This window comes from Heliangelus exortis, chromosome 1, assembly GCF_036169615.1.
Source record: "Heliangelus exortis chromosome 1, bHelExo1.hap1, whole genome shotgun sequence".
NCBI lineage: Eukaryota > Metazoa > Chordata > Aves > Apodiformes > Trochilidae > Heliangelus > Heliangelus exortis.
The window spans coordinates 187967-200822 of NC_092422.1; the positions used below are offsets into that span (position 1 = coordinate 187967).

The following is a 12856-nucleotide window of genomic DNA, read 5'->3' on the forward strand; positions in this document are numbered from 1 at the left end:
AAACCGGGGGTCACCCCAAGGGCCAGGAGGTGGGGTCCCCATCAGGGACAGATTCCCCAAAGTGGGGGCAGAGCCCCCAAACCAAGGGTCCCCTCAAGACCCCAGGCTGGGGGTCCCCAGAAGGACCTGGCCTCTCAAACTGGGAATCCCAGTAAGGGCCACATCCCCAAACTGGGGGTCCCCAGAAGGACCTGGTCTCTCAAACTGGGGGTCCCAGTAGGGGCCACATCCCCAAACTGGGAGTCCCCATAAGGGGCAAATCCCCAAACTGGGGATCCCCACAAGGGGAAGGCCCCCCCAACCTGGGAGTCCCAGTAAGGGCCATGTCCCCAGGCCGGGGATTCCCAGTCCCCCCAGTCTGGGGGTCCCCAGAAGCTCCATGTGCCCCGAAACGAGGTGGGCGCCCCCTCCCCGCAGCCCTCAAAAAGCACCCGCAGCCCCATGGAGGCTCTCGGGGTGTGGTGCGGAGGGGGATGCGGCTGCTCGGGGTTCTCTTCCAAGCCGGGGGGTTGTAAAACCTTGGGGTGATCCCGGATTTTTGGGGGGGGGGGGGGGTCCCGGAGCGGCCTCCCCGGGGCTCGGGGACGGAGCCGCCATCAGGGGGCACGGCCCCGCCCGCCCGCCAGGGGGCGCTGCGGCTCCAAGCGGCGGGGAGGGAGGAAAGCGGAGGCGGAGGGAGGGGGAGGCGTGGCCACCTCTTCGCTTTCCGGTTGGTTGAGAGGCGCCCCCGGCACCGCCCCCGGAGCTTTTCGATTGGTTGATCCGCCTACCCTCGGCCCCGCCTCCTCCGCCTCGTCGGTGGGCGTGGCCGAAGGTTGGCCCCGCCCCCTGTCAGCGAGCGTGCGGCGGCGCCAGGGCCCGGTGCGCAACGGGGAGCGGGGAAAGGGGGGGGGGGGGGCATGGAAAGGACCCCCCGGAGAGCAGGAGAGGACGGGGAGAGGGGCTCGGGGCTCCGGCAGGGAGAGGCGAGGGGAGGGTGTCCCGGAGAGAGCCCAGCTGGGGAGGAGAGGAGGGGAAGGAGCGGGCAGGGGAGAGGGGAACGGCGGGGGGGGGGGGGTGTCCCGGGGGGAAGGATTGCTGAGGAGAAAATGGGGGGTTGGGGGGTCCCGGAGAGACCCCCCTGAGGGGGGGTGGAAGGGGTGTCCCGGGTGAGACCATTTTTGAGGAGAAAATAGGGGTTTGGGGTGTCCCGGGAGAGACCACCCTGAGGGGGGGGGCAGGGGTGTCCCGGGTGAGACCATTTTTGAGGAGAAAAGGGGGGATTTGGGGTGTCCCGGGAGAGACCACCCTGAGGGAGGGGGGGAAGGATTGCTGAGGAGAAAAAGGGGGTTTGGGGGGTCCCGGGTGAGACCATTTTTGAGGAGAAAATAGGGGTTTGGGGTGTCCCGGGAGAGACCACCCTGAGGGAGGGGGGGGGGGGAAGGATGTTTTGGGAAAGACCACAAGGGGAATGGTGGTGGGGGGGGGTTTGGGGGTTGTTTTTGGGGGTTTGGGTGGGAAGCAGCGGGTTTGGGGCATCAGTGCTGATCTGGAACCTCTGTCCCTCAGCTGCTGTGTCTGCCCCACGGAAACCCCCCCTGCTCCCGGGGGCTGATGCTGGAGAGAAGCTGACAGCGGTGGGGGAAAGGAAGAAAAACACCAAAAAAGACGCGGGGGAGAAAAAAAAAATAATGGATTTACGCTTCGGAGTGGCCCTGTGGGTCCTGTGTGGTTTCCTCCTGCAGCAGGGGAGAGGGGAAAGATCCCCTGTCTCCCACCTGGACGAGACAGCCATTGCAGGTAAGACCCCCCCAAAAAACACACCTGACCCCCAAACTTCAGGCTTCTCCTTCCCAAAGGGTTTTGGTCCCCGGAGTTTTGATCCAGGGGGGCTGCAGTTCCCCCCCCTCCCCAAAATCCTCCAGCTCTGGGGGTTTCAAGTTCCCTGTGGGAAAGGGCCTGGGTCAGTGCCCCACAAGCAGGCCTTGACCTCTGCTTTGGGGGTTGTTTTGTTGTTGGGTAGCTTGGTTTCTTTTTTTTTTTTTTTTGAGGCAATTCTGGGATTTATTAGGGAAAAAAAAAAAAAAAAAAAAAAAAAGAACAAAAAAAGTGCAGCTCACCGTGTCCCCAGCTCTGGTTTCGGAAACACTCTCAGGGGCAAGGGGTCGAAGGACCAAAAATAATCATCCCTGTTTATTTTTGCAATGGGCTCCAGAGGTTTGCTAATGAGAGCCTGGGTTTTTTAATTTTTTAAATTTTTTAATTTTTTCTTTTTTTTTTTTATTATTATTATTATTATTCTGCAAGCTGTGGCTTTGGTGTCTGTGGGAAATACCAGTGGGTTTATGGGTTATTAGTGAGGTTTTTGGGGGGTTTTAAAGGGCATTCTCAGGTGGGCAGCCTGGCTCTGGGAGTGAGGGATCCCCACTCCAGGGCTCTCTCATCTTCTCCCTGCTTTGGGAAGGAGTTTTTCAGCCCTGGAGAGGAGAGGTAGCAAAGACCTCTTCTGGTTTGCCCCTGATTTCCCTCCCCTCCACCCCAAAACCCTACAAAAATTCAGGGGAAAGCCCCAGGTGCAAACTTGGGTGGATTTTCCCCCCCTCTCCTCTGGCAGCCACAGCAGAACCCACCTGGGCTGAGGCCACCGTGGGCACTTGGTGTCCTTGTGACAGCCCCCGAGGTCAGAGCTGGCAGCCAGCTGGGTGAAACCTGCTTTTAATTGTCAGAATTTAATTGTAATTGTCAGAAAATCCTCACACCCCCCTCCCCCCGGGCTCTTAATTGCCAGAAAATCCTCAACACCACCACCCACCCCCCCCTCCTCCTCCTTCTCTCACCCGGTGTTGTGTGTGTGCCCACCCTAAAAAAAAACCCCAGCAGAGAGTCCTGCCCTGCCAGGGGGGGAAATAAATGGGGGTTTTGGAGGGGAAATAAAAACCCCTGAGCACCCCCGGGGTGTTCAGCAGAGTTGGCAGCACCGGGGTGGCTGCATCTGCTCTGGAGAGGTCCCTGCCTGCTGGGAACTGCCAGGGGTGTTCAGAAAAGGTGTTAAAAATGGAAATAAAGAGGTGCTGAGCTGCTCGGAGGTGTTGGTCGGTGTGGGGAGGTCTGGTGGGTTCCTGGATGAGGTTTTTAGGGTTTTTTCAATTTTGGGTTTATTTTTTTTTTGTTGTTGCTGGGTTGGGCAGGGAAGGTGCAGGTGCTGGGGCAGATGAAAAGTCTCCGTGTTGCTAAGGAAATGGTTTGGGTTTTGTGTACCCAGGAGGGTTGGGAGAGGAGAGGGCAGATCCCTGGAACCTCCTCTCCCAACCCCAACCCTCAGGAACTTTAATTCCTGACTGTTTGATTTCCCACCAGCAATTTCTGTGACCTCACTTGCTTTGTTCTCCACCTCCACGCCGACCTCTCAGAAGTTTCTCTTCACCTCCTTGCTTTAAAAACCACCCAAAAAAAAAAAAAAAAAATCCTCCAGCCAGTTCCCATCCAGTCCCCTCCAGTAAGGAAACTGGATCTCTGCTCCCTGCTGCAGCAGAGCCAGGTTTGTGCCTCCAAGGAATTTCCAGCCCAGGGTTATTTTTGGGAGGCCCTGCAGAGAAGTGTGGCAGCTCTGGGGTGGTTCAGCTGCTCTGCTCTCCCCCAGCAGAGGCAAACCCGGGCACCTCAGTGAAATTAAATCATAAAAAGGGGGGAAAATCACTTTCTGGTGACTTTTTATTATTATGGTGGGGTTTTTTTTTTCTAGTTCTCTCTGGGATCAAACCCCTGAGCAGCACTTGGTGCCTTCCAAGAGCTGCTCAGGGGGTTCTGAACCCCAAGTGTGTCGTGGTTGAGGAGGATTTGTTGCATTAAGGCCAGAAAATCAGATTTTAAGGCCAGAGCACAGCAATATCTGCCTTGAGGATCCAGACAAGCTCCAAAAATCCACCTGTCTTGTACAGGTGGGCCCTTTCCTGCCTTTATTTCAGTCTTGAGTCCTCCTGAGGGCCACTGAGAGCCCAGGAGAAGCAGTGGGGCAGGGTGTGAGGTTTGGGTTTCATCTGGTGTGGGATCATGGAATGGGTTGGGATGGAAGGGACCTTCAGGATCATTGAATCCCAACCCCTGGATGTGCAGGGACCCCTCCCACAGCCCAGGGGGCTCCAACCCCATCCAACCTGGGCTGAGACACTGCCAGGGATGGGGCAGCCACAGCTTCCTTGGGCACCCTGGGACAGGGGCTCAGCACCCTCACCCCAAACAATTTCATCTTAGTATTCAACTTAAATCAACTCCTTTTCAATTTAAAACCCTTCCCCCTCATCCCATCCCTCCAGGCCCTTGTCCCAAGTCCCTCCCCAGCTTTCCTGGAGCCCCTTCAGGCACTGGGAGCTGCTCCAAGGGCTCCCCACATCCTTCTCTTCTTCTCTCCTCTTCCTTTCCTCTCTTCTCTCTTTCTCCTCTCTCCTCCAGACTGAACACCCCCAACTCTCTCAACCTGTTCCAGGCTCTCCCCACCCTCAAATTCCAGAATTTCTTCCCCATCTCCAACCTCAATCTCCCCTTTCTCTCCAAGTTTTAACCCATTTCCCTTCTCCTCTCCCAACCCCCCCGTGTCCAAAGCCCTCCCCCAGCTCTGAGGGAATCAGTGGGGGCAGCCCCAGTGGGGGGGGGGCAGGAGCTGCACACACGTGTACAGCACACACACACACGTGTACAGCACACACACACGTGTACAGCACACACACACGTGTACAGCACACACACACACGTGTGCAGCACACACACACGTGTACAGCACACACACACGTGTGCAGCACACACACACGTGTACAGCACACACACGTACAGAACACACATGTACAGAACACACACACGTGTGCAGCACACACACACATGTACAGCACACACACACGTGTGCAGCACACATGTACAGCACACACACACATGTACAGCACACACGTACAGCACACACACACACGTGTACAGCACACACACACACGTGTACAGCACACACACATGCACAGCACACACACACACATGTACAGCACACACATGTACAGCACACATGTACAGCACACACACACATGTACAGCACACACACATGTACAGCACACACATGTGCAGCACACACACACATGTACAGCACACACACACATGTACAGCACACACATGTGCAGCACACACGTACAGCACACACACACACGTGTACAGCACACACACACACGTGTACAGCACACACACATGCACAGCACACACACACACATGTACAGCACACACATGTACAGCACACATGTACAGCACACACACACATGTACAGCACACACACATGTACAGCACACACATGTGCAGCACACACACACATGTACAGCACACACACACATGTACAGCACACACATGTGCAGCACACACGTACAGCACACACACACGTGTACAGCACACACAGATGCACAGCACACACACACACATGTACAGCACACACACACACATGCACAGCACACACACATGTACAGCACACACACACGTGTACAACACAGACACAGCACACACACGTGTACAGCACACACACATACAGCACACACACACACACACGTGTAGTGCACACACACACACAGAACACACACGCAGTGCACACACAGGTGTGGTTGGTCCGGGTGTCCCTGGAGGAGGTCCCAGCAGAGCTGGGTGGGTTCTGGACCCATTTTGTGACCCAGAGGTGAGGGAAACCCCGAGGAACATTGGTGAGAGCAGAAGGGTCTGAGGAGGGGGAGCAGCAGCCACCAGCTGGGGGGTCATGGACCTGTCTGGGGGTGTCATGGACCTGTCTGGGGTGTCATGGACCTGTCTGAGGGTGTCATGGACCTGTCTGGGGGTGTCATGGACCTGCCTGGGGTGTCATGGACCTGTCTGGGGGTGTCATGGACCTGTCTGGGGTGTCATGGACCTGTCTGGGGGTGTCATGGACCTGTCTGGGGGTGTCATGGACCTGTCTGAGGGTGTCATGGACCTGTCTGGGGGTGTCATGGACCTGCCTGGGGTGTCATGGACCTGTCTGGGGGTGTCATGGACCTGTCTGGGGTGTCATGGACCTGTCTGGGGGTGTCATGGACCTGTCTGGGGTGTCATGGGGTGCCTGGGGTGTCATGGACCTGCCTGGGGGTGTCATGGACCTGTCTGGGGGGGTCATGGACCTGTCTGAGGGTGTCATGGACCTGTCTGGGGTGTCATGGACCTGTCTGGGGGGGTCATGGACCTGTCTGGGGTGTCATGGACCTGTCTGGGGGTGTCATGGACCTGTCTGGGGTGTCATGGACCTGTCTGGGGGTGTCAGGGACCTGTCTGGGGGGGTCATGGACCTGTCTGGGGTGTCATGGACCTGTCTGGGGTGTCATGGGGTGCCTGGGGTGTCATGGATCTGTCTGGGGGTGTCATGGACCTGTCTGAGGGTGTCATGGACCTGTCTGAGGGTGTCATGGACCTGTCTGGGGGGGTCATGGACCTGTCTGGGGTGTCATGGACCTGTCTGGGGGGGTCATGGACCTGTCTGGGGGGGTCATGGACCTGTCTGGGGGTGTCATGGACCTGTCTGGGGGTGTCAGGGACCTGCCTGGGGGGGTCATGGACCTGTCTGGGGTGTCATGGACCTGTCTGGGGGGGTCATGAACCTGTCTGGAGGTGTCAGGGACCTGTCTGGGGGGGTCATGGACCTGTCTGGGGGTGTCATGGACCTGTCTGGGGTGTCATGGACCTGTCTGGGGGTGTCATGGACCTGTCTGGGGGTGTCATGGACCTGTCTGGGGTGTCATGGACCTGTCTGGGGGTGTCAGGGACCTGTCTGGGGGTGTCATGGACCTGTCTGGGGGTGTCATGGACCTGTCTGGGGGGGTCATGGACCTGTCTGGGGTGTCATGGACCTGTCTGAGGGTGTCATGTACCTGTCTGGGGTGTCATGGACCTGTCTGGGGGTGTCAGGGACCTGTCTGGGGGTGTCATGGACCTGTCTGGGGGTGTCAGGGACCTGTCTGGGGGTGTCATGGACCTGTCTGGGGGGGTCATGGACCTGTCTGGGGGGGTCATGGACCTGTCTGGGGGGGTCATGGACCTGTCTGGGGTGTCATGGACCTGTCTGGGGGTGTCATGGACCTGCCTGGGGGGGTCATGGACCTGTCTGGGGGTGTCATGGACCTGTCTGGGGGTGTCATGGACCTGGTGGTGTTGTGGACCTGGGGAAGTCCTGGATTTGGTGGAGTCACAGACCTGATGGTATCGTGGACTTGGTGCTGTCCTGGACCCAGTGGTGTTGTGGACCTGGTGATGTGGATTTGGTGTCCTGGACCTGATGGTACCTGGGACCTGGGGGTGTCATTACCCTGGGGGTGGATTTGGGGCTGTGCTGGACCTATTGGCCTGATCTTTGTTCCCCTCCTGGTGCTGCTCCAGCAGAACCACTGCAGGGTTTGATCTGCTGGAATTCCGTGTGCTGGAAACCTCCAGAGCCCCCCCAGCAGCTGTGGGAGAGCTGGGCTCTGCTCCCAAGAAACAAGGGATGGGACCAGAGGAACTTCTGGCACAACTCAAGTGGTGCCAGGGGAGGTTTAGGTTGGAGCTGGGGAAGAATTTCTCCCTGGAAAGGGTTAGGGCTTGGAAGTAAGAACCTCCTCCTTGCTCTCCAGACCCTATAGAAGATGGAGAAGGGGCTGGAAAAGATGGAGAAGGAGCTGGAGGGGAAGGAGGAGGCTCTGGAGAAGATGGATAAGGGTCTGAAGAAGTTGTGAGGAGCATCTGAGGGCCCTGTGGGTGCTGATCCTGGAGCAGAGGAGGCTGAGGGGAGACCTTGTGGCTCTCTGCAACCCCCTGAGAGGAGGTTGGAGCCAGGGGGGGTCGGGCTCTGCTCCCAAGGAACAAGGGATGGGACAAGAGGAACTTTTGGCACAACTCAAGTGGTGCCAGGGGAGGTTTAGGTTGGAGCTGGGGAAGAATTTCTCCCTGGAAAGGGTTGTCAGGGCCTGGCCCAGGCTGCCCAGGGCAGGGCTGGAGTCCCCATCATCCCTGGAGGGGTTTCAGACCCTGGGGATGTGGGGATGAGGGACATGGGGCAGTGGGGATGGGGTCAGGGTTGGACTGGATAATCTGGAAGGTTTTTTTCCCAAGCAAATGATGCCTGGTCTCAGGAAGGCTCCTGAGATCCCATATGGCATGGGCAGCAGGAGTCTGTGGAGCTCTGATGGTCGTGGTGAAACAGAAGGTGCCTCACCTGAAAGGAAATGAGAGAGAAAAGAAAAAGGAAGTGGTTTTTGTGTTGCCTTTTTTGAGCTGAATGTTGGAACCTCAGCGTCATCTGGCTGAGCCCTCTCTGCTCCTCAGTCTGTCTGCTGCACCCTGAGCTGCAGAGCTGCTCTGGGGTGAAGGAAACCAAAATCACAGAATCACAGAACCATAGAATTGTCTGGGTTGGAAGGGAGCTCAGAGCTCCTCAAGTCCAACCCTTGCTCCACTCCCCCCGTGGTTCCCAGCCCATGGCACTGAGTGCCACATCCAGGCTCTTTGGAAATATCTCCAGGGATGGAGAATCCACCCCCTCCCTGGGCAGCCCATCCCAATGGCTGAGCACCCTCTCTGCAAAGAATTTCTCCTAATATCCAACCTAAACCTCCCCTGGCAGAGCTGAAGCTCTGCCAGGGGAGGTTTAGGTTGGATATTAGGAAAAAATCCTTAAGCCCATGGCCTCCTGTCTTGTCTCTGCCTGGGAGCAGAGCCCAACCCCCCCCTGGCTCCAACCTCCTTTCAGGGACTTGGAGAGAGTGATGAGGTCTCCCCTGAGCCTCCTCTTCTCCAGCCTCAACACCCCCAGCTCCCTCAGCCCTTCCTCACAGCATTTCTGCTGGATCCCTTCACCAGCCCAGTTGCCTCGTTTGGACCTGCTCCAGCACCTCAATCTCCTTCCTGAGCTGAGGGGCCCAGAACTGGACCCAGTCCTGTGATTCCCCCTGGGATGGGTTGCTGCAGGTGAGCGGAGGATGCAGAAGCAGTTGGGTTACCCTGAGGTCACCCCTGCTCCTAAAAGTTCTCCTTCTCCTGATTCCCTGGGAAGCTGAGCTGGCGGCACCAGGTGATCCCTGAGGTCCCTTCCAAGCAGAGCTTCTGTGGCTCTGGGGTTAAGAAAAAAAGGCCCTGGAAGTGGTGCTTGTGCTGTTGGGGTTCTGGGGTGTCATGGTTCTGACTGGGGCAGCTCTGGGATTCCCATGGGAATGAGAACTCCATTCAATAGGGTCAGGGAATTCCAACCCAGGGAGTCGTTCAGATGAGTGGTTTGGTGGTGAATTGTCCACTCTTGGGTTTGTTCCTGGGCAGTGGTGTTGGGCTGGTTGGATGCTTGGTTGGCTGGATAGGTTTGGGGGCTACTTTCAAGTAACTTTTGGTTTGGTTTTTTTGTCCCTGTTGGAAAATGCTGGGATCTGCCCTGAGAAAGTGCTGCCTGAAGGTCCTCTTGGAACTTCTGCCTCTTCTTGTCTGGTGATGTTAGGGATCTGGGTAACCTTGGATAGAATCATGGAATGTCTGAGGTTGTGAGGGAGCTGAGAGCTCCTCTCCTCCAACCCCCCTGCCATGCCCAGGGACACCTCTCATCCAGCCCAGGTTGCTCCAAGCCCATCCAACCTGGCCTTGAACACCTCCAGGGAGGGGGCAGCCACAGCTTCTCCAGGAAACCTCTCCCAGGCTCTCCCCACCCTCCTCCTGAAGAACTTCTTCCTCAGCTCCAGCCTGAACCTCTTCTCCTTCAGCTGAAAACCATTTCCCCTTGTCCTGTGGCTGGACACTCTTCTGAAAAGTCCCTCTGCAGCCTTCCTGGAGGTTCCCTTCAGGGCTTGGGGGGCAGCCCTAAGGTCCCCCCAGAGTCTTCTCTCTCCTCCTCTTCTTCCTTTTCTCCTTTTCTCCCTCCTCCTCTCTCCTCTGCCCAGTCCCAGCTCCTCAGCCTCTCCTGGGAGCAGAGCTGCTCCATCCAGCCCCTGGATCACCTCTGTGGCCTCCTCTGGACTGGTCCCAACAGATCTCTGTCCTTCTGCTGCTGGGGACCCCAGAGCTGGAGGCAGGATTGGAGGTGGGGTCTGGTGAGAGCAGAGCAGAGGAGGGAGAATCCCCTCTCTGGATCTGCTGCCCAGGCTCCTCTGGATGCTCCCTTTGGAGCTGCAGGAGGGCACTGCTGGCTCCTCTGCAGCTTCTCCTGCACCCACACCCCCAGGTCCTTCTCCTCAGGGCTGCTCCCATCCCACTCTGTTCCCACTTTCTGCCTCTTCCTGGGCTGGTCCCACCCAGGACTTTGCTGTGGAGGTTTCTGCAGAAGCCTCCAATGCAGCCAAGGGGCCTCTTTCTCAGTGCAGACCCCCAGGAGCAGCTGATCCCATCCAGGACCCCTTGACCCTCCCAAGAGCTTCCCCATCTCTTGTTGCTGCTCTCCCTTCAGCCTGGGGCAGGGCTTGGGATGCTCAGGAGCCTTTCCTGATCCCACCAGCCCTCAGGACATGGAAGCAGGAGCCACCTGATAGGACACGGGGACATTTGTGACCAGGCTCCCTCTCCCAACACCGATTTTCCATCTTGTTTTCTGTTTTTATTTTACCATCACTCTTAATCCATCCCTTTCAGCCCTCCAGGTGCCTGAATTTTGCCTTTTCAGGGAGGAGAAGAGCCACGATCACCAGAGGCTGAGGAAGGTTCCTGGTCAGAGGTGGCAGCAGGCAGGGTGAGCAGCTCAGAGCTGAGTGAGGAAAAAAGGAGAAAGAGTTTGGGATGAAAGCTGCTCAGCACTGAGTGTGTTGGGAGCTGTCAGTGCCAGCACATCAGCAACGGGGGAGTGAGCCAAAGACATAAAAAAAAGTTGTTTGTTTTTTCTTTCCCTGGATAGAGACAGAGGCAGGAGAAGACCTCAGTGGTTCTGGGGGGGGAGAAATTATTTCCGAAAATAGTTCTGTTCCAAGCAGCTGCTGTTAATTGAGGCTCCTGGGTCTTTTCCTCCTACCTCCTGTGAAGATTTAAGGCAAAGAAACTCCACAAAAAGTCAGGTTCTGCTGAGCTGCTCCTGATGGGTCAGCAATGGGTCCTGGGGGCATCAGGAAAAGTGTGTCCAGCAGCTCCAGGGAGGTTCTGCTCCCCCTCTGCTCTGCTCTGCTCTGCCCTGGGGAGAGCACCCCTGGAATCCTGGCTCCAGTTTGGGGCTCCCCAGTTGAGGAGAGACTGGGATCTACTGGAGAGAGGCCAAGGGAGAGCTGGGAGGGTGCTGAAGGGACTTGAACATCTCTGCTGGGAAGAAAGAGTGAGAGCCCTGGGGTTGTTGAGGCTGGAGAAGAGAAGGCTGAGGGGGGATCTGCTGAATGTCCATCAATAGCTGAGGGCTGGGGGGCAAGAGGAAGGGGACAATCTCTGTTCGGGGGTGCCCAGGAACAGGACAAGGAAGAATGGGTTGGAGCTGGAAGATGGGAAGTTCCAGCTCCAGATGAGGAGAAACTTCTTGGCTGTGAGGCTGAGGGAGCCCTGGCCCAGGCTGCCTGGAGAGGTTCTGGAGGCTCCTTCTCTGGAGCCTTTCCAACCCCCCTGGATGTGTTCTGTGTGTCCTGCCCTGGGGGATCCTGCTGGGACAGGGGGGTTGGGCTGGGGGATCTCCAGAGGTCCCGTCCAACCCTGAACATTCCAAGATTACAAAGCTCCAGTATTTCAAGAGTGGTGAGGGGAACCCCCAGAAGAGTCACCCCCTGGGAGTGTTTTATGTTAGAATCACAGAACAGTTTGGGTTGGGAGGGACTTCTAAAGCCCATCTGGTCCATCCCCCTTCTTAGTCCTGCTCCCCCTGCCAGCTTAGGAGGCTGCTGAGGCCTGGCAGCACTTGTTACACCCAGTGGCTGAAGGAAAAAAGCCACAGTGTGCTCAGGAAACCTTGAAGCCTTCTCCTCTTCTGGATGTTCCTGCAGCTGGGTCAGGGTCTGACCCATCCTCAGTGGTGTTCAGCTTGTGGGAAGTGAAAAGAATCATAGGATGGCTGAGGAGGGAAGGGACCTTGTAGATCATCTCCAACCCCCCTGCCATGGGCAGGGACCCCTCCCCAGCCCAGGGGGCTCCAACCCCATCCAACCTCAACTCCAACATTCCCACCACCCACAGCTTCTCCAGGAAACCTCTCCCAGGCTCTCCCCACCCTCACTTCTCCCTCCCAGCTCCTCTCCAGCTCCCCTCTTCCACTTTGAAACCATCTCTCCTTGGCACCTCCCTCCAGGCCCTTGCCCAAAGTCCCTCCCCAGCTTTCCTGGAGCCCCTTCAGGCACTGGGAGCTGCTCCAAGGGCTCCCCACAACCTTCTCTTTCTCTTTCTCTTTCTCTTCTCTTTGTCTTCTCTTCCCCTTCTCTTCCCCTTCTCTTCCCCTTCTCTTTCTCTTCTCTTTCTCTTCTCTTTCTCTTCTCTTTCTCTTCTCTTTCTCTTCTCTTTCTCTTCTCTTTCTCTTCTCTTTCTCTTCTCTTTCTCTTCTCTTTCTCTTCTCTTTCTCTTCTCTTTCTCTTCTCTTTCTCTTCTCTTCTCTTCTCTTCTCTTCTCTTCTCTTCTCTTCTCTCTCTTCTCTTCTCTTCTCTTCTCTCTTCCCTTCTCTTCCCTTCTCTTCCCTTCTCTTCCCTTCTCTTCCTTCTCTTCCCTTCTCTTCCCTTCTCTTCCCTTCTCTTCCCTTCTCTTCCCTTCTCTTCCCTTCTCTTCCCTTCTCTTCCCTTCTCTTCCCTTCTCTTCCCTTCTCTTCCCTTCTCTTCCCTTCTCTTCCCTTCTCTTCCCTTCTCTTCCCTTCTCTTCCCTTCTCTTCCCTTCTCTTCCCTTCTCTTCCCTTCTCTTCCCTTCTCTTCCCTTCTCTTCCCTTCTCTTCCCTTCTCTA

General features: G+C 56.7%; 1 protein-coding gene and 1 long non-coding RNA gene across 2 annotated transcripts in view; one reads left to right on the plus strand and one right to left on the minus strand.

The window, feature by feature from the left end:
• Window positions 1-12856, minus strand: part of LOC139800968 (uncharacterized) — a 40794-nt gene that overhangs the window by 20232 nt on the left and 7706 nt on the right. The window lies entirely within an intron of this gene.
• Window positions 766-12856, plus strand: part of STIM1 (stromal interaction molecule 1) — a 97601-nt gene continuing 85510 nt past the window's right edge. Inside the window, 2 exon segments of the mRNA XM_071753516.1 lie at window positions 766-861; window positions 1549-1779. Coding sequence (XP_071609617.1) covers window positions 1671-1779 — 109 coding nt within the window. The 5' untranslated portion in view covers window positions 766-861; window positions 1549-1670.